Here is a 21,904-nt window from a genome sequence, read left to right on the forward strand (position 1 = left end):
CTAATCCTAAAGAATTCAAAGAAAAGACAAACCAAGTTGTTCATGGCTTGGATAGACTATAAGAAAGCGTGTAATTCCGTTCCCCACAGCTGGATCAAGAAATGCCTGAAAATCTTTGGCATAAGCAGCAGGAGAAGCCCCTCTCTGTGTGAGCGAATTGGCCGCAGGGATGTATGTGGGAGGATGCGATCCCGCAAGTAACTAGGTCCCGTGCCATGGAGCCCTTTAAAGATGGTAATCAGCACCTTGAAACGCACCCGAAAAACCACAGGTAGCCAGTGCAGCTCGCGCAGGAGAGGTGTTACGTGGGAGTACCTCGTACTCCCCATCACAGCCTGCGCGGCTGCGTTCTGAACTAACTGCAGTCTCCGGGCGCGTGCCAAGGGCAGCCCCATGTAGAGAGCGTTGCAGTAATCCAGGCGGGACGTCACCAGCGCATGAGTAACCGTGCGTAGGGCATCCCGGTCCAGTAGGGGGCGCAATTGGCGCACCAGGCAAACCTGGTGGAACGCCCCCCTTGCCACGGCTGCCACATGGTCATCCATTGACAGCCGGGCATCAAGGAGGACGCCCAAATTGCGCGCCCGTTCCACAGGGGGCAATTGTTCGCCCCCTATGGCCAGCGATGGAATCAGCTGGCTGAACCGAGGTGCCGGTAGCCACAGCCACTCAGTCTTGGAGGGGTTGAGTTTAAGTCTGTTGTCCCCCATCCAGACCCCGACGGCTTCCAAACACCGGGACATCACTTCGACAGCCTCGTTGGGGTGGTTTGGGGTTGAAATATACAGCTGAGTATCATCAGCGTAGAGGTGATACTCAACCCCAAAACCACGGATGATCTCACCCAGCGGCTTCACATATGTGTTGAACAGGAGAGGTGAGAGGACCGACCCCTGTGGCACTCCACAAGTGAGTGGCCTCGGGGTCGACCTCTGTCCCCCTGTCAACACACATTGCTTCCGGTCGGAGAGGTAGGAGCCGAACCACCGCAGAACGGTACCTCCGACTCCTATCCCCTCCAACCGGCGCAATAGGATACCATGGTCGATGGTATCAAAAGCTGCCGAGAGGTCTAATAGGACCAGGATAGAGGAACAACCTCTATCTCTGGCCCTCCAGAGATCATCGACCAACGTGACCAAGGCTGTCTCCGTGCTGTGCCCGTGTCGGAAGCCGGACTGGCGTGAGTCTAGATAATCGGATTCGTCAAGGTGTCGTGGAAACTGCTGCGTCACCACATTCTCAACAACCTTCGCTAGAAAGGGAAGGTTGGAGACTGGACGGTAATTAGCTAGCTCCATTGGGTCAAGTGAAGGCCTCTTAAGTAAGGGCCTCACCACCGCCTCCTTCAAGGCATAATAAAGTCAAGGAATTAACCTCAGCCAAGTACACTCAATGAATTCGCAAGATATTAAAGTCCAAACTGAGTGGAGGAAACATCATAAAAGCCATAAATACCTGGGCTATACCTGTAATTCAATACTCTGCAGGAATAAATGACTGGACCCAGATGGAGTTGGACAATTTGGATAGAAAAACAAGGAAGCTTATGACAATGAATCATGCTTTGCACCCTAAAAGTGATGTTGACCGATTGTATCTACCAAGAGCAGAGGGTGGTCGAGGACTCCTACAAGTAAAGCAGACTATGGAAGAAGAAAGACACAGCTTGAATGATTACATCCAGAAAAGTGAAGAACCAATGATTAAGGAAGTAAATAAAGAAGGCCTTTTGAAGACAACTAAGTTAAAAACTGAATATAAGAAAGAAGTAATTGAGAAGCGAGCTGAAAATTGGAAAAGCAAAGCTATGCATGGCCAATACCTGAAAGGTATTGAAGGCAAAACTGACCAAAAGCTAACTTGGAACTGGTTAAGATCAGGAGTACTGAAAAAAGAAACAGAAGGCTTTATTTTGGCAGCTCAAGAACAAGCCTTAGCCCCAAACTGCATGAAGACAAAAATTCAACATGTTACCACCAACAGCAAATGTCGCTTCTGTAATGAGAAAGATGAGACAGTCAACCACTTAATCAGTGGGTGCAGCAAAATTTCACAAACTGACTACCTACAACGCAATGACCGCGTTGCTAAGATTATTCACTGGAAATTGTGCCAAAAGTTTGGATATGAGTACAGCAAAAACCACTGGGACCATCAGGTTGAGAAGGTTTTAGAGAATGAGAAAGTCAAGATCTTGTGGGACTTCAGAATCCAGACTGACAGGCACTTGGCCTACAACACACCTGACATAACAATAATTGAAAAAAAAGGTATGGTTCATTGACATTGCAATACCTGGTGATATACAAATTGAAGATAAACAGCAAGAAAAAAACATAAAATACCGGGACTTGCAAATTGAGGTTGAGCGACTGTGGAAAAAGAAATCATGTGTTGATCAGTGGGTTGGTAATTGTAATTGGAGCCATACCTAAAGGGTTACCTCGCTATTTGAAAATTCTAAATTTACCTGACTTGAACATTCTGACTCTACAAAAAACCACCCTACTTGGAACAACTCATATCCTCTGACGTTACCTTAATAGTTCCTAGGTCCTTGGTTAGGACTCGAGCTGTTGAGCTACCAACCAGCCCCAAAGGCTGTGAATCTCACCAAAGATTAACCACATAATAAAGATTAACCACATAATAATAATAAACAAAATATTACTATTAAAGTATTGCATTATGATGTTAACATGTTATGCATTCTTTCCTCATAAAGATATGATCAAAAGTATCAAAATTCAAAACAGCCTAGATCAAAATAAACTACACAAGAACTGCATAGTTTAGGAGATTATGTGTTTACATATGCATGCATTTGTAATCTGGAAAAACAAAATTGTAAACATTCATATTCAATATTACTGCCTAAAATCATATATGTGGGTGTAAATAATAAATTCATAATTACTTAATTGATATTGACAACAGTGGTGGATTCCATTTTTTTATTACCGGTTTGCTCGTGCGCATGTGCAGAATTGTCTGGGCAGGTGGGCGGAGCCTTCCACCGCCACTACTGCTGTTTTGCCTGATCTGGGCTGAACTGGGAGCAACTCTCCTCTGATTTACAACTAAATGAGAGTAAAATAATATTTGATGGAAGAGATTTTTTAAAAACATTGCTACTGTATTCATTTTCCAGTCAATGCTATTTCCATCCAAAAATCTATTGATCTAAGAAAAAATATTTTTTTAAAATTTTCCATTGTTTTTGTATATTAAACTGTAAAATTACTTCAAATCATTTAGCCATTGTAAGCCAAATTGAAGAAAAAATGCAACCATTAGAATTAACAATCACAGTTTATTGTATATTTTTTGTAACATTTAAAAAAAATTAAAGTAATTAAATGAACACTGTCACCAGATATGGTAATGTATTTGATTATAACTTTCCAATGCAATCTAGAAAGCCTTTGATAACTATTGTTCATTGTTTCTCAACCTTGGCACCTTTAACTTCCAGAAGCCCATGAATCTTCAAGCTGCCAAGATTGAGAAACACTGCTAAAAATACTGCTAATAGTTAAATGTTAAAAGAATGTATAGCTTTATGAATTATTGTAAAGTTTTTTTACGGGCTTTGAAAATAATTTATACAGTGTTCGATAACTGCAGAAGTTCCTTGATTTTAAATGAAATAAATTTAAAACACTCTTGTGCGTGTTCTTGATTTGTGAGATTTTATGAGCTTTAAATGTTCTTCTAACCTTTAAAACACGAAAAAACAGTGTGACAAAACGGCAAACCCCACAGTGATTATTTTGAATGGGTTCTGAGCTTCAGGCAGCCCAGCCACAACCACTGAGACATCCAGTGACCATAAACGGATATAGATATAGAAAAAGACCAGTAAATTGCTTCCACTGTTCAGTTCAAACTGCTAGACTGAAAGACAGAACCTCAATATCTTCTGAATGCTGTTGGATTGCTGTTTGCTGTTTGAAATCAATAGCAAACGCCACTGAGCCTCAGTGGCGCAGTGGTTAAAATGCAGTATTGCAGGCTAAATATGCTGAATGCCAGTAGTTTACTTCTTACCAGTTTAAGGTTGACTCGGCTTTCCATCCTTCAGAGGTCAGTAATATGAGGACCCAGATTGTTGGGGGCAATGTGCTGACTTTGTAAACCATTTAGAGAGGGGTGTAAAGTACTAAGTACTTGTACTAAGTACTATTGCTATTGATTGCAAAATTTGCCCTATTGCTTTGGTGTCACTCTTTCCCTGACATGAGATTGTTATTGAATGAACTGATATGAGGAAAGAATACAAAATTATCTTCAACATGACTCATTCCACTACTAAAAGATGATTTAATCTTCATTTATCTTTAGCTAGCTGCAATCTGAACTGTGTCCGGCAGAAGATTGAGAAAAAACTGAAGTTAGCTATCAAAGCCTTGAAGAAATCCATAAATCAAGAGCGATTCCTCATTCGTGTCTCAGGGATGGAATATGAGGTGGCCCGGAAGCTGAGCTTGTCTCCTGAGAGGCAGGAGAGTTGTGGGCCAGGACAGCAGAGGCTGGGATCCAAGTGTGGTAAGGGAAAAAGAAAAAAAGAAAATACCTAAGGCACAGTGGGGAGTGAGGAAGGAAATAATTGAAGAGCCACTTGCAAATTAACTACAAGCTTTTAGTGCTACTGCTGCTTAAATATCCTTTTTTTCAACTTTTAACACCTATGGAAACTTCTTGTTCTTCTGAAGGAGAGCTACAGTTGTTATTCTTATTCTTTTAAAAGCTTAAGCTTTATTATGGTGCACTAGGCACTGGGGAGGATAAGGTGCCTTCCCTTCAAAACAGATAAGTGTTAACTTGAATATTGTCTTTTTACCTATGTCACTAGTACATTTGCCTCTCTCTTAGTTAGCTGTCTGCCAGGAACATACTACCATGGCCAGATGGAGCAGTGTGTCCTTTGCCCTCCAGGGACCTTTCAGGAGAAAGAAGGCCAGCTCTCCTGTGACCTTTGCCCTGGGAGTGATGCTTACGGGCCTGTTGGAGCAACAAATATAAGCACTTGCGCAGGTACCAACATGAGCTGCGGTAGATCCCAAGATTAGAACTGAAGTTCAAGGTCCTAATACATGGGAGAATTTGTATAACAGAAGTTCCACAAAGAAGGGTTGTTAGTGGCATTATCACAATCCAAAGAGGTGCGGTAGGTCAATGGTCTAATGATGCTGGAGATGGTCTCTGCTCCAGCAGTTCAAGTTCTAGCACTGTGTGGCAGGATATGCTCCTCCCACTTGCCTCAGCTTTTGTCCGCCTAACAGTTCTAAAGCATGTTCTGTGCAAGTAGATAAATAGGTACCACTTCAGTGGGGAGACAAGCTAGAGCTCTGTAGTCAGATTTCTGCCAGTTCTGAACCTTCCTAGTTGCAGCACCCTTTTACAAGGTGACTTCAGGGGGTGGGGGGGAAAGGAGCCAAAGATGCTGCTGCAGGAAGAGCCACTCTTCTTTCTTTCTGGTGTGAAGCCAACTTGCCCTCCTGTGGCACACCTTGGGAAGTGCACAAATATGTCCTGCAATAGAGGTGCTAAATTGGCAACCAAACTACTACTCTGAAATAGCATTGTGGTCTCCTGGCTAATGTAGCACTGGCATACGCTAATAATAGCAATAATAATAAAGATGCTTAGAAACAGTATTGTAAGAATGCCTTCCACGCTAATAAAAAACCTTAAACCTTTATGCTATTTAAGAAATGTGTCCCAAAAGTTTAGAATAACAGCTTTTGCAATTACTCAGCACGATTGGTGTTGCAAGCTTGCACAATATCTCAGTGTCTACTCAGAAGAAGAAGGACTCTCAAAGATAACAGTTAAATCATACATTTTGCTTTGTCTCCAGCAAAGTCTCTTGCCCTGGAGTTGATAGTGTGAAACACTTAATTTACAAAAGTCTATAGTTGTTCATACTTTTCCACAGGGTGTCCTGATTCTCTGAAAATGGACAGAAAAATAATTGTTGCCACTAGATGCCCCTAGAAGAATAACAGGGAGGCAAGATATGCTGCAGGAGTCAGAGCATCTTTCTCATCATTCTTTTCAAATAATGAATGCATTGACAACAAAACAGTCAACAAAACGCTTGTGAAGTTGCCAAATAACTATTATCAGCTTGATAACTGTTTTTTCCAAATCACAGCCAGGATTTGGATAAAAAGCTCTGATAATGGCTTGTCTCCTTACACTGCCATTATCCTGATCCAGCACTGAAGCATAGAATTGCTGTAGGATGGCTCCCCTGTGTATGGTTTCATATATTATAATGGCTCTTGCATGCAACTGATTCATCACATTACAAGCAATATGTGGAGAGAATGTACTTCATTTAGTACAATTCATGTCTTTTTCTACTAAATGCTCACAGGTCAATGCCCTCCTGGACAGTACTCTGTAAATGGCTTTAAACCCTGCCAGTTGTGTGTGCGTGGCACCTATCAGCCTGAAGCTGGCCGAGCATTATGTTTCCATTGTGGTGGAGGGCTGACCACCAAGCATGATGGAGCTTTTTCCTTCCAGGATTGTGATACTAAAGGTATGCCTGTGACAGCTTTAGTTTAATGTATTTCTTTTTCACTTAGTATTGCTTCTGGATTCCTCCTCCAAGGTCGTCATCTTAGATCTCTACACATTTCTGCTTGGGGAATCAATGCCCCTCCTGGCGTTTTCAGGTGGCTAGATGGCACAGGAGTGACTGGTTACAGGTGGTTTTCAATGCTTTTTGAGGGAGGAGGTGTTTGGTCCTGCTTTGAAGTAGGTGGTTGTGGACCCTTTTTTGAAGAAGCTATTATGGTAGGCTGATGACATTAAATTACACATTGTGATTCTGGGATGAGCCAGTGATGGCATGAAAGCCTTAAACTGGTGTTGGAAGTTGTGGGGATCTGGTGGAGCAAAACAAGTCAAATTAAATCTTATCAACATCGAGTTGCTAATGATCAATACACTTCTGATAATTAAACCCAATAGCTATTTTAGACAAGGTTGTGTTCCCCCTGGTCATTTTGGAATTTGGAATCCTGCCCAAATAACAGCTGATAGGAGTAGGTAGGTGGACCATGGTGTTCCAGTTATACTCCTATCTAGAGCAGAAGGCCCTGGACTAATGCAATGCACTTTATATAGAGCTGCTTTTGTAGAAGATCTGGTAGAAGAAGCTAGTATAAAATGTATTAACTGCATTGGTTGCTAGTAGGTTTCTTGGCTTAATTTAGAGTGGTGGTTCTTTCTTTAAAACCTTGGTGGAGTAACACTGACATACAGTATATTGGACAAGGCTTATTAGAATTAAAATAATTCTAATAATAAAGCCTGTTCGGTCCCATCTTTGACAGAAAGACTATTGAAAAGGATGAGATGGATCTTTAAGAATGTTTTGAACTGTCTTAAGGCAGAGGGAGCTATAAAGCTCTTCCAAAGAGGGGAGAGAGCAACCAACGATCCTCTGGGCAATGATGTTAGCCCTTTGGAGTGCTGTCCTATCTGCCACTGTGCAATTGGCAAACCATACACAGGTGTAGTAAGTTAAAACAACTTGGTGCAGTGGTAGAAGGTTACCAGCAGTTTTTCATCCAGTTGTTGTTTCCTGAGAAGTCTCAGGTAGTATAATCTCTGCTGGGCCTTTTGACCAGTGTTGCAATATGAGTGTCCCAGGTCAGGTCCTCTTTTATGATAGCACCAATAAATTTAAAACTGACCACTTGCTCCATTGATAAGCAAGGGCTGGATGTCTGATCTATTCCTTCTATAGTCCACTATAAGCTACTTGGTCTTATTGGTGTTAAGGACCAAGTTATTGTTTCCACACCACAAAAGCAACTAGTCCATCTCATCTCGATAGGCAGACTCATCCACCCCGGAGATGACTCCCAACACTGTTGTATCATCTGCAAATTTAGTAATAGTATTACTAGCATGAGTGGGAATGCAATCATGCACATAAAGAGTATAGAGCAGTGGTTCTCAACCTGTGGGTTGGGACCCCTTTGGGGGTCGAATGACCCTTTCACAGGGGTCGCTGAAGACCATTGGAAAACACATATTTTTGATGATCTTAGGAACCGAGACACCAATTTTATGGTTGGGGGTCACCACAACATGAGAAACTGTATTAAAGGGTTGTGACATTGGGAAGGTTGAGAACCACTGGTATAGAGTAAGGGACTCCACATACAACCCTGTGTTTTTATAGACTACTATAGTACTATAGAATGAAGAAAAGGAGGGAAAGAGAAGGCATTCTGTTACTGTATTATATTTACTGTTGAAAGTGTAAAAATATACTTGTCCAATTAATGTTTTTTCTATTATATTTAAACTGGTTTTTAATTTTTTTGTTTAATTTTCAGTTCAATGCTCTCCAGGCCATTATTACAACACCAGTGTCCATCGCTGCATTCGTTGTGTAATAGGCACCTATCAACCAGACTTCCGTCAAAACTATTGCATTGCATGTCCTGGGAATACTACGACAGACTTTGATGGCTCCACTTCTGTATCACAGTGCAAAAGTATGCCTTGTCTTGCAAGAGTTGTATAGATTTTGGAAGAACAAAATAAGAGTTAATTTGTATAGATATTGACTATCTGAAATTATCAGATAGTTTCCAACTTTCTATTTTTGTGTATGTTACACACAACACGCACACACATTATATTACACAAGGTAGTGCTGCAATCTCCTTTGCTCGCCATTTCCTAAGCTGATATCCCAGTATTTCTTTATTTGTTTTCTTGCAGACCGTCAATGTGGTGGGGAGCTGGGCGAGTTCACTGGCTATATTGAGTCTCCTAATTATCCTGGAAACTATCCTGCAAATGTGGAATGCACTTGGAACATCAACCCACCTCCAAAGCGCAAGATTTTGATTGTGGTGCCTGAAATCTTCCTGCCATCTGAGGATGAATGTGGGGATGTCCTGGTGATGCGGAAAAACTGTAGGTAACCCAATGCCTCATTGGGACCATACAGAAGATAGCTTTACAGGATCAGCTTTCAGCAGATCCATATTGTAGTTGTAGATGTAGTACCATCTTCCTTCATCTTCACTGGAGAGGAAATAATGAGCAAACTAATAGCTGATTCTTCTAGCATGTCATAAAGAGTTTAGTGTTTGGATCTTTAGTCTCTACATTGAAACTGATGCCTTACAGAGAAGAGGGCCTTCCAGATACTGATAATCAGGATCTGATTTTTTTTTCTGGATTTGAATACTTATAATATATAATACAACTTATATAATTAAACTGGGAATATAATGACATTAAAAAAACGTATTTCAGAGCAATCCATGAGTATAAGAAGATTTACTAATTGCCATTGTTACTCAAAAAGTCTGCATCCTTCAAGAGGATTATTGTGGAAGTCTCTAAGTGCTCCAAGTTCATATGTTTTCAGACAAGAACTTTATTGTGTAGTATTTGTCCGTTATTCACAAACTTCTATATGGAATTGACACATGAACTTTGATTTGTAATCTTCTTGTCTCCTTCCTTGACATTTTTTTCCTCCAGACGATCTATTAAAATGGGAAGGACAAAGCAACTATACCATATTGTGTTTGCATGAAGGGTAGTTTGCTGTTGTTCTAAAAATATACATACCCAAATTAAAATTTTTGTGGTATTAAATCCCCAAAAATGTCCTTAGGTGAATGGGTCTGCCCTTATTTTAGATCTAAATGGCCTTTTAAAAATTTATACTAAAGATGATACAACTTGGTTAAAATACACTTCCTTTAAAAAAAACCAACTGGAATTCAAACATATCCTCCCTTTAATCTCTCAAAGGTAAGGATCTTTAGCAAAAGGAAGAAAGGCCTTTCATTACTTACATATCTTCCTTCATCCCTGAAGATGTTTTAATGCTTGATGGTGTAAGAGCTGTGTGATTCTAAACAATGTATGAACATGATCTGCTTTCTTTTACAGCATCTCCATCCTCCATCACAACCTATGAAACATGCCAGACTTATGAGAGGCCTATAGCATTCACTGCAAGGTCCCGAAAATTATGGATTAATTTTAAAACCAGTGAAGCTAACAGTGCCAGAGGCTTCCAAATTCCTTATGTCACATATGATGGTAAGTATGAGGAAGTTATAGAGCTATGCTATGAAGTTTGATCTTTTCAGCATATAGGTACCTTGTGGACCTATGTTTCCTGATGCCATTTGGCCCCAGGCCTTGATGTTGAGCATGGATTTACCTGTATCTGAAAAACTTTCACACATACCCACAGACATCCAAATAGCTTATACATTTAAATCTAAAGCCTTTGCAGTATTCATGCAACATACATGGATATTGAAAAGCATGGGTGACAAAATTGGGAATATTCTCCAAATAAGATTTCTGGCAGTAAGCTATTATTTCAAATATATATAAAAAAGTTGAGTGCTTCAGATCATACAGTATGTATACAGTACATTGCACTTGAAATAAATTTACTGGCTGCTTTTCTTTTCTCGTACCTTCCTGACCATTTTGCCCAATAATGCAGAGGATTATGAACAGCTGGTGGAAGACATTGTCCGAGATGGCAGACTCTATGCATCTGAAAATCATCAGGAAATATTGAAGGTAAGACTATTTTTTATATTGCTGGATAAGGATTTGAGTCATTGGTATCCTTTAGCATCCATATGCTTATGTGCATTATTTTCTATACATCTCAGATTTAAAACATTTGAAAGTGGAACTAATGTTATTTTTTTATTAGAGAACTTAGAGAGCTCTTTGTAATGTGAGGAGAAATATAAATTGTTAACATAAAAGCCAAAAAGCTTTTTGCTGAGTGTACATTTTAGAAAACGGCTTTCAGTTAGTCTTTCCCTATGTCTTTTTTTCAGATACAGCTGTAGAAGTTTTGAATGCAAATCCACATTAAATTGTGTGAGGAGGGGCTTTAATGATTTCCTTCCTGTTCCAGCTTTTGCCAGAAATTGTTCCTTTCCCTTTGGGGAAATAGTAGCTCGAGTAATTGAAGAAGTTATAGAAATACCTCTGTTTTTATTTAATTTAAAATATAACAGAAGGTACACTTGTAATAATGGCATTGCACTTATGCTTAACATATGTAGCTGACTCTTTTCCCACCAATAGTATACCAGTGGAAAAACATAAGATTGGGGGGATGTGGCAGTTTGTCTCCTTACACACAATTTGAAACAGAACCATATTTTTCAAACAGAATGAAAATACTTTCTATTCATAATAAAAATATTTTCTTTCAGAAAACTTGTCATTCAGCTACGCTTTTCAAGCTTATCACCAGAGCTCAGGATTGGGAAGTGTATCTATCTGCATTTAGAATAATTTTGCAAACTTTCATGGAGATCAGGAAAATTAGCTATATAATTCAAATAATTATTGTTTGTAGGATTTTCTCTACACTCCTAGATGTGGAGAAATAGATATACAGTACATTGAGAAAAACTGAAAAAGGAGGGAGCAAATTAATTTTGTATTCTTGGACCTCACAGAAACTCAAAATACCTTAGCACAAAACCAACACAATATATGCTCCCCTAAGCTGGCTACAACTTATAAAATATACAAGGCAGCACAGCAAGTCACAAAACATGTCAAAAACCAGTCTTTTGCTGTCACATCAAAATAATTATAAGAATGACCCCTGAATTAATTTATCAATACTAGCAGATATAGGGACAAACTATGTACTACACAGGAACAAATGGAGTCTATTACTTTCCATATTTCTCCCCACTACTATGTTATTAAAGAAATGTGTGCCATAATATTGTCACATAATGATTCTATATTTTTTCTAGCTACACTATTAGACATGCATTAATAGTGTTGTAGCTCACTATAACATACAGTATGAGTCTGGATAGATTCCATGGAATTTCTTGCTGCTTGGTTTGGAATGATTTGATGTATATAAAATAATCTGTTGGGTTAGTGATTCCACTAATGATTCCATTCTCAACCTTGCTAGTTATATAGCAAAGGTAGTATCAGTTAGACTGGGTATCTGTTTGTCAAAGATTCTATAAACTATTACAATTCTTGTGGTTACATCTAAAGTTGTCATTTGTTTCCCTTGCAGGACAAGAAGTTAATCAAGGCTTTCTTTGATGTGCTAGCTCATCCACAAAACTACTTTAAATACACAGAAAAACATAAGGAAATGCTGCCACGCTCTTTCATCAAACTCCTCCGCTCCAAAGTTTCAAGTTTTCTTAGACCTTACAAATAGCCTCATATTTTCACCAACCTTCCAGGTTTCTCGACTGCCAAGAAAACCTTTTTTTCTTATGCTTATTGTTACTTTTCGGTGAATTTTTTCTACAAATAGAAACCCGCCATCTTCACTATGCAGATGCATCTAATACCTGGTCATTCTTTGGCTATTCTTCGAATCAAATTTACTGATGAATTGGCCATGGAAGGAACAGCTGGCCACAAGGAACTAAATCCCCTCCCTTGTGTTTCCATACTGAAGTCTCAGCCTGTTGAAATTACCCATTTCACTAATGACACACTCTTCACAAAAGTCCTGTGCTGGGACCCATACCTTCCAGTCCAGCTTTCTCACATATATGCCATTATGTGTGCTACCAGGCAGCTGCTAAAGAGGCTGCTTGGGTACATTTCTCTGCATGAACTGTTTCTAAAAAGTACTTCTGCTATCATAAGATGCCTCTGCTTCTGGGACACTAATGAAATGGGAAGACTCTGAGCAACTGCTAAGCAATGGAATTGATCCAGCTGAACACTTTTGTGAAGAACTGAGAGCAATGGACACCTGGAATGTAGAAGGTTCTGCCTTATTTATCAGACTGTTATGTTTTTAAGTGAAAAATAAATCAAGCAGTCTTGCAGAGAGGATCAAACCAGATACATGGGGGAGGGGATACAATGGATATAAATCATACAATAAAAAGGTGTATCACAGAAATGTGAAAGGAAATCACCCCTGTTGAGAATGGCAAGTGTGGTGACTAGAAAAGCATCATTTCATGATGGATTTTGATATTGAAAGCCTAGTCTAGCCATTTACTCATACAGAATAATGTCTGGAAAGGGGGAGGGGGGGAGCAGAGAGCAGAAGTTGGTGAAAAGTGAGATTTTCTGATAAGATTTTCCCCACAGACATTTGTGCTGAGAGATCAGACTTCTTGTAAGCTCTGCCAAAGAGTAACTCAGTGATAAGAAAGCATGTGGTTTGAAGGGCAGGAGTAAGTGAATGTGCACTAGGATGCTCTCCTTTCTACCTTTTTCATATTATTAAGTGCAATCATTTTGAGTTGTCTTTATATTATTTAGAGGGTTGTTTCTACTAGAAACTACAATATTTATACCTGCCTGAGAAAGGAAGATGTGTGTGTACAAGAAACAGAAAAGAATCCAAACATGGAGTTGGGAGAATGATGACTAAATGAAACTACATTTTCAGCTCTTGGAATTTTATTTTCTTCACTACAGTAAGCTCCAACATAACTCCTGAAGATAGAGTTTGTGTATGTGAAATTATGCTTTGATAACAAGCTGCTCCTAAAAGTCAATTCAAATATTATCAAAGGCATTTTAAAGAATATATCAAGAATCACATACTGGAATCCATTCACATATTAAAACTTTTTAAACACATCCACCGTGCTACTTAATCTCACTCTTTCTGAAATTTAGCTTTGTACAGGTAGAAGAATGTTTGGTTCTAACATACTATACAGATATCACTAGGTTCTCTTTCTGATGTACCAATAAGTTGCAGGGTCTTTTGGGAAGTCATAACTTTTAACTCAAAGGGTTTTTTCCTTCCTAATTCAAAAATGTAGCTATGGATTCTTAGTGAGGAGGGAAATGTTTTCTGCACCTACTCAGAGATACTCTTGTTTTCTAATGCTACAAAACTGAATCCTGCATTGAATTTGTTTTTAGAATAGTTCTTGTTGATATGAAATCATGTCGAGTATTTCTTCCGGGTCCATTTCAAATTACATAAACTGACAGGGCAAGCTACCCTCTATAAAAAGAGAGCAAACCCCACTCCCTTCTAGCACTAATGAAATGTCTGCCAGCAAACAACCAAGCTTAGAGAGCATTAAGGACTCTGCAGTTACATAAACTGTCAATCAAGCACTGGTTCATATTCAAGTGCAAATGCTAATGATGAAAAGCAGTCTTAAATCTAAATTAGCAATCAGAATTATGGAAAGTGGTATGCAATTATAATCAGTTCATACAATACTGCCGATTTTCCCTAGTATTGCATGCTATGGGTTTTCTACTTCTTCTTTTTAACCTGATCCAGAATCAAGAAATAGTTCTATCAAATTCACAACATTTCAGCCATGAAACAGAATGCAGAACCTCCAGCTGAAGGGAAAGGGGCCCTGCCAGGGGGAATAAAGAGACATTCCATCTTCGGGGCGGGTGGGTGGGGGGAAATGAGAAAGAAATGTTTAAGATCAAACCCTTAGATCATAAAATATCTGCCATTTCCCAAGGGAAGGTAGGCAATCTGGCGCAAGATACTTATAGGTGATGAACAATAAAATATCTGCTTGGGCCTATCTACAAGTGTTTATGGTTGCTTGCACCCGACACAGAAGTGGTTTTGATATAAACACAGTCGTAGTATTTTAATAGGTGAGATTCCATTATTATAAATTCTAATTGGATGCAACATTTTCTTGAACTTACAAGCATTTGTTTATTTTGTGGAAGAGGTCAGAGATAGAAACTCAAGTCGGTTATTTACTTCAGAGAAAAATAATAGAGACATAACCAGAAATGTGGGACAGCTTTTAAAAGAAAAACTCTGTTGAATTTTGCTTTGGATTCTACCTGGTTTCTGTTACGAGATCTATTTTGCCTGTATTAATATGTAAAAAGTAAAAAAAATTGACAAGTCCATCTCAAATAGGAAATATAACCAGATATAAGCAATAAAGCTAACTTATTTATAGTTGCTGTGCCATACGCCATCATGCAGTATCCCTTGAAAAATAATGAAAAAAGATGTAGTTCATAAAGTTATTTGCACTTGATGAAAGAAATTGTATCTGATTTGTAAAAATAAAAGTTTGCATTTCATATTGCCCATTTAAATTATTAAATGGAATTTCTTGGTGTTTCATTGATTGTCCAGATTTTCCCCCACTGCTTGTAAAATCACTAATGTATATTTATTGCTGCTTGAAGTTCTGTTTCTCCCCCCTCCCCCTTTTTGTTCCTTTTTCTCTTTGGAAATCAGCCAATTTTTTTTTACACTAGACAGTTTGTAGTCACCAACAATTATGGGTTCCAAAGCCTGGACATCGTATTTGCACTGTGAAATGCATTTTATTGCCTGTTATGCATTTCTCTAAAAAATAAAAAACACAACTCCTTTAATACAAAAGCAATTAAAATTGTGTAAAAATAGTACAAATGGAAAACATGCTAATAGTATGAATGAAAACAATTATTTGTCTTTTCCTGTACCAGTGATGGGGATCATTTTTAGATGTTTCTAAGATGCAACTCTCAACATTATTCACTGTTAATAAAGGCTGGAGGTAGTATGAATTACAGATGTTCAGCAATGTTTTCCAGAGAGAGAAATTTGGTTTGTTTTCAGGTCTTACTGTATCCCTCAGTAGTAGCTCATATGGCCTTTACAAAACCATTTGAAGAGAGAGATCTGGTAGAAGGGTTGTTGACCTGCATTGCATATTCAGGGGTCTATGACAATCATGGCCAATTCACCGCAGGATAAGAGTTACACTAATATCAAAGAAATAATGGAATACAATCATTAAAGAAAGGATGCAAAAGGAGGGGCAGAATGAAATGCGAATGACAAAACTTTTTTAAAAAAATATTTTGAATAATTAAATTGAATTGTTAAATTGTTCCGTGGCGAGTTGTCCTGTGGTGAGCTAGCCTTGGCAAGTTGTCCTGCAGCAAGTTGGCTGTGGTGAGTTGGTCATGGTGAGTTGGCCATGGTAAGTTAGCTGCAGCGATTTGGGTGTGGCAAGTTGTTCCATTCCATATAGGAGGGACTCTTCAAGATGTGGTGCTAAGCCTTCAAGAAGATTGGGATACTGGACTTCCGGTGGCAACGTAGGTGCTGATGGACGTTCCTTTGGGAACGCCAGCCCTGAGATCGCGTTAGGCTGCTAGAACAGCGTAAATCAGCTGTCTGGCAGTTTGAAAACTCTCCCCTCGGGAAAAGAAGGGGAGGTGAGCAACAGGGTAAGGGTAGAGCTCCCTTAGACCAACACAAGTAATTCTGGGGGTTGAAAGGTGAGAGCCCCCCTGCAGCCCGATAGTGCTCCGCTCCCGGGCCGTCTCTGCATCGGCAGAACAAAGCACCACAACCACTCCTGCTATCAACGCATTAATCTACATTTGAATAAGAAGCAGGCAGAGCGAAGACAGGAGTGATTATAATCACAAGTACAAAACTTAACTCAGATTTATTATAATTTCCTTCTGTGAAGATTAAGGGGGATAAAAGTGAAGATGGCGCCTGAACATCGAAGGGCGTAGTGAAAGTGAAACTTAAGAAGCAAGTATCTGTTAAGTGCTTGCTAAAGTTGTAAAAAGAATCAAGAGCTCAAGACTAAACAAAACAGCGTTGGTTCGCTAACAAGCTATAAAAATTAACAAGTCTGGGGGTTAGGTGGACTTTTTGGATAAGCAATTTGGCCACTGAAAAGTTTGATTTGAGTATTTGGAAATGGCATCAAAGCAAACTAAATTAACTGCCTCTAAGAGCGCTGGAAGCTCTCCAGCCCAGACACAAAAATTGCAATCTTTATTACTCCCAGCAGAAGCATTAACACTTGAAGCCCTTCAAAGTAACCTTCAAAATGCCTTAAAGGAACAAGCTTATGCTCTGGAAGGCAAAATTACTAAAGCCCTTAAAGATGTGTCTAATGAAATGTCTGAAATTAAGGACAAACTCACAACCAGCAAATAAGGGAAGATATAGTGGATACATTTAAGGGTTTGCTTGGTTATGTAACATCACTGGAGGATAGAGTGGAAGAAATCAATCAGTCCAATGTGAATTTGGAGAACAAGGTTGTAGACATTCAAAGCAAGATTGATAAGTCAGAGGCAGAAGTCACAATGACACAATATAGAGCTATGGAGTTTGCTTTGAGAATAAGAGGCTTGAAAGAAAGTAACCAAGAAAATTTAAAAGAGATATTTGTGGAAGCTTTTGTCCAATTAACTGGTGAATCCAAGACCGAATATGACTGGCAGATGGACAAAATTTACCGTGTAAATTCATGGATTGCCAGACGGAGACAACTACCAAGAGATATTGTAATCTATTTTGTTACCAGGAAAATAAGGAATGGGATATTACAAGCGACGTATAAAAACAAATTGCAGGTCGCAGGTCAAGAGGTGACAGTATTAAAGGAAATTCCCCCTAAAATGTTGAGATCTAGAAAGGATTATGCATTCCTAGTGGATGAACCCAGAACTCGCCAGAAACAGTACAGATGGGAGGTTCCAGAAGGATTGGTGGTGAATTACTTAGGAGAAAGATATCGTCTTAGTTCAGTTTGGAAAGCAAGAGATTTTTACAGCAATGTATTAAAGGCTGGACATCCTCCATCTCCAGGATCTAGAGGAAGAAAAGAAGCAGGGGAAGATAAACAGGAAGATATCCAGGCACAAGCGGGTGCTGCTCAAACCCTGGACTTACTTGAGATAGAAGAAATCATGGAACAAAGACAAACCCAAGCGGTTACCAAACGTAAAGAGCAAGAATTAAAGATGCAACAAGCCCAGACAACAATCCAAGAAACTATAAGCATAAATACAGAAGACCGAAGATGAAATTCCAGCAGGGTTTCCAGGTCGCTCTTAAAAGGCTTCAGGGGGCTGAAGATGACAATTACATTTCTAACCTGGAACGTTAATGGTTTAAACTCAGCACAAAAAAGGAAAAAAATATTCCATTATCTGAAACAATTTAAAAATGATGTGATTTATCTGCAAGAAACACATATTAGAACACAGGATCAGAAATATCTGATGAATGCAAGATTGGGACTACATTTTGTGGAATCTGCTCCGGAGAAGAAAAATGGTATAGTTATATACTTAAGAAAAGATTTAAAGGCTGAATTAATTGAAGCAGATCCTCAAGGAAGATATATTGCAATTGAACTATTAATAGAAGGAAAGAAAATACTTTTAACAGGAGTATATGCCCCCAATCAACAACAAGAAAATTTTTACAAGTTGCTTCATACCAAATTAATACAATGGGATTATAGATCGTGTATATTACTGGGTGATTGGAACGGAGTATTGGACACTATGAAGGACAAGAAGAGACTCTTGCAAAATACTCAAACACGAGCAAGGTTGCCTAAATCTTTTTTTGACATGATAGATGATATGGAATTGAGAGATATCTGGAGAGAACGGAATCTTAAAGAACGGGACTTTACATTTTTTCCCGATAGGCATCAATCCTTTTCTAGAATTGATTTTATACTAATTACAAATGATTTCCTTTCCAGGGTGAAGAAGACGAAGATATGTCCGAGAACTCTAACAGATCATAATCCGGTTTGGATGGAATTGGAATATGGAGAAGGATCTAGGAGGTCTTGGAGGTTAAATGAAAATCTATTTAGATATGAGAGAAATGTTACAGAATGCAAAAAATTATTGAAGGAATATTTTGCCTATATCATTACTTAATACAGATATATAATGTATCTGTATTACTTAATACAGATATATAGGCCTATATCATTACTTAATACAGATTATAATTTTTTTGCTAAAATATTAGCAAATAGGCTGATGTCAGTTATACAACAAACGATTCACAATGTTCAATCTGATTTTATACAGGGGAGACAAATGAAAAGTAATGTAAGACAAATTGTTAATATATTGGAATATTTGGGAAAGAATAACCAAGTCCCCACAGTGCTTATATTCTTAGACGTGGGGAAAGCATTTGAATCGAGTGAATTGGCAATTTCTAATGAAAATAATACAAAAGATGCAGCTTGGAGAGTATTTCACACAATCTATCAAGGCAATATACCAGAAACAGCACAAATTATAGTTAATGATAGCTTAACAGAATCCTTTAAAATTGAAAAAGGAACAAGATGGGTGTCCCCTGTCTTCATTATTGTTCATCTTAACCTTGGAGTTATTGTTGAACAGAATACATGGGTCAGATGATCTACAAGGAATTAACATTAGGCATTATGAATATAGAGTACGAGCATTTGCGGACGACTTGGTTGTAACTTTAACCCAACCGGGGAAATCAGCTATAGGTTTAATGAATATAATTAATCAATATGGTCAAGTATCTGGGTTTAAAATAAATCTAGGAAAAACAAAGATGATAGTTAAAAATATGACCATAAATCGAAAAGAAGAATTAGAAAGAGTAACAGGATGTGAGATAGTAAAAAAGGTTAAATATTTAGGAGTTCATATTACAACCTCAAATGGGAAACTATATATGTATAATTATGAACCATTACGGCATAAAATACAGACAGAGATGACTAAATGGAAAAAACTACAACTGTCCTTGTTGGGAAGGATAGCAGCAGTAAAAATGAACGTTTTGACCAAGTTTCTATTTCTTTTTCAAATGATACCAATACTCAAAAAAGATGCAAATTTGGAAGAATGGCAGAAAGGTATTAATAATTTTGTTTGGGCAGGGAAGAAACCGAGAATAAAATTTAAAATAATGCAAGATATATGTGAAAGGGGAGGTTTGAAAATGCCCAACTTAAAATTATACTATGAAGCAGTAGTTTTATCAACAATCAGCGATTGGATTAATTTAACAGAGGATAGAATACTGAATATTGAGGGATATGATTTGGTATACGGTTGGCATGCTTACTTAATATATGATAAGAAGGTGGACAAGATTTTTAAAAGCCATATTTTAAGGAATGCTCTACTGCGTGTCTGGAAAAATTATCAATATAAGTTAAATGATAAGATACCTATGTGGGTAGTGCCCAGACACGCAATAGAGAATATAAGTATAGAACAAAAACAGGATGTAATTACATATAGAGAGCTTCTTAACATAGAAAGAGGTGTACTACAGTTAAAAGTCTTTGAATGTACTAAGAGAGGAAAGGGTAATTCAAACCTGGTTTCACTATATACAGTTACAGGCCAGATGGAAAAAAGATCAGAAAATTGGTATCATGAAAAATGAGGATAATTTGGTAAAACAAATTAGGGACCAGGGTCAAATGCATATAAAAAGGTTGTATAATATACTGATAGAAATGGATTCTGAAACAGAGTTAGTTAAAGATTGTATGATAAAATGGGCACAAAACTTTGAAGAACCAATAATGATGGAAACATGGGAAAAGATTTGGGTAAGGAATGTAAAATTTACACAAGCTCAAAACTTGAGAGAGAATTTTTATAAGATGTTTTATAGATGGCATTTAGATCCTAAAAAGTTAGCTTGTATGTATCCAAATTTGCAACCTAAATGTTGGAGATGTGACTGTGCTGACACTACGTATTACCGTATATGGTGGACTTGCAAAAACGTTAAAGCATTTTGGATAAAAATATGGTGGATTATTCAAAATATTCTTAAAAAGAGGATAACGTTCACTCCCCAGCTGTTCTTGTTAGGGATAATTACAGACTGTACAGCTATAGAGACTAATTTGATTCTGAATTTAACAATGGCAACAAGATTGCTGGTGGCGCAGTACTGGAAGAAGGAAGAGTTGCCTACTATTCAAGAATGGACGTTAAAAGTAGTAAACTTAGCAGAGATGGCCAAAATCTCAGCATATCTCAAGGACCATTCAGATGAGAAATACAAGTTGGAATGGAGAAGATGGATTGAATGTATTCAAAATAAATATCGGACTAAGAAATTCCAATTAACTTATGAGTGAAAGAACAAGGATTGGTATAATTTATCCAAAGTTAGCTTATCAAAAGAAGAGTTAAAGTACAAGAGGAGGAAGATGTTAAAGTTAGTTAGCTTATGTTAGCGTATGATTGTTAAATGTTTATACCCTGTATTTTGCTCTGGGAGGTTGGGGGGAGGGAGGGTTGGAGGGTGGGTGGGATCGGGGTGGAGGGAGAGGAGGGGAAGGAGATATATTTGTAAAATTTATTAAACTCTCTAATAAAAAAAAGAAGATTGGGATACTTTAAGCACCAGTCAGAAAGATATTTTATCTGGCAGCCCTCGTTTTGCATAGTTCTGGCAATTTATTTCTGTATGAAAAGCTGAATACACTTTTTAGATAAATTTGTGATGGTTAGCATTTAGAACTACTTTTATTTTTATATGATGGTATGTGGTTTTAAGTGGATACTTCATATCCATTTCTCCCTGCTAAAGTATTTGGAGCCTTTCCTAAAAAAATAAATAAATAGGAAAACATGCTGGGCAATATCAAGAACATATTTCCTCCAGCATCCTTTTTCATAATGCTCAAGCAGAAAGCTTTAGGAAACTAACAAGTGGGATTGAAAGGCAATAACATTCTTTATTTCCCAGCAACTATAATTCAGAAGCATATTAAGTGTAGAGGTTGGATGTAATTATTACTTGGGATTATTTGATAATATTTTTAATATTGATAATATTTGATAATACTTTTCTTTTAGAGCATTTTATGTTTTTCAATAACTGTAAATCAGAAGTACATTATTTCTAGAGGCTGGATATAACCACCATCTTTTCCTCCATTAATCAGAAGTCTACATACTTGTCAAAATTACATTCATTTGGCCATCCCTTCAAATTCTATATACAGTCTTTACTACATGCAGTAGAATCATGGAGAGAAATTCTGAATATTTTGCAATTTCTACTCTTTGCTATCATTCTTTTATTCTTTAATTGCTACAGTGCAAA

General features: G+C 38.0%; 1 protein-coding gene across 9 annotated transcripts in view; it reads left to right on the forward strand.

Annotated features, from left to right (window-relative positions):
- SCUBE3 (signal peptide, CUB domain and EGF like domain containing 3) overlaps nucleotides 1–15,419 on the forward strand; it is a 121,243-nt gene extending 105,824 nt beyond the window's left edge. For all 9 annotated transcript variants that reach the window (XM_081948542.1, XM_081948545.1, XM_081948547.1 and 6 more), the window contains 8 exons: nucleotides 4,348–4,551; nucleotides 4,879–5,040; nucleotides 6,389–6,556; nucleotides 8,370–8,531; nucleotides 8,761–8,958; nucleotides 9,952–10,104; nucleotides 10,523–10,602; nucleotides 12,095–15,419. In XM_081948542.1, the coding sequence (XP_081804668.1) occupies nucleotides 4,348–4,551; nucleotides 4,879–5,040; nucleotides 6,389–6,556; nucleotides 8,370–8,531; nucleotides 8,761–8,958; nucleotides 9,952–10,104; nucleotides 10,523–10,602; nucleotides 12,095–12,244 (1,277 nt within the window). In that variant the 3' untranslated portion in view covers nucleotides 12,245–15,419. The remainder of the gene's footprint in view (nucleotides 1–4,347; nucleotides 4,552–4,878; nucleotides 5,041–6,388; nucleotides 6,557–8,369; nucleotides 8,532–8,760; nucleotides 8,959–9,951; nucleotides 10,105–10,522; nucleotides 10,603–12,094) is intronic.
- The last annotated feature ends 6,485 nt before the right edge of the window (nucleotides 15,420–21,904 follow it).

The sequence above is a fragment of the Natrix helvetica genome (genome assembly GCF_964273705.1).
Source record: "Natrix helvetica genome assembly, chromosome: 3".
NCBI classification, from domain to species: Eukaryota; Metazoa; Chordata; class Lepidosauria; order Squamata; family Natricidae; genus Natrix; species Natrix helvetica.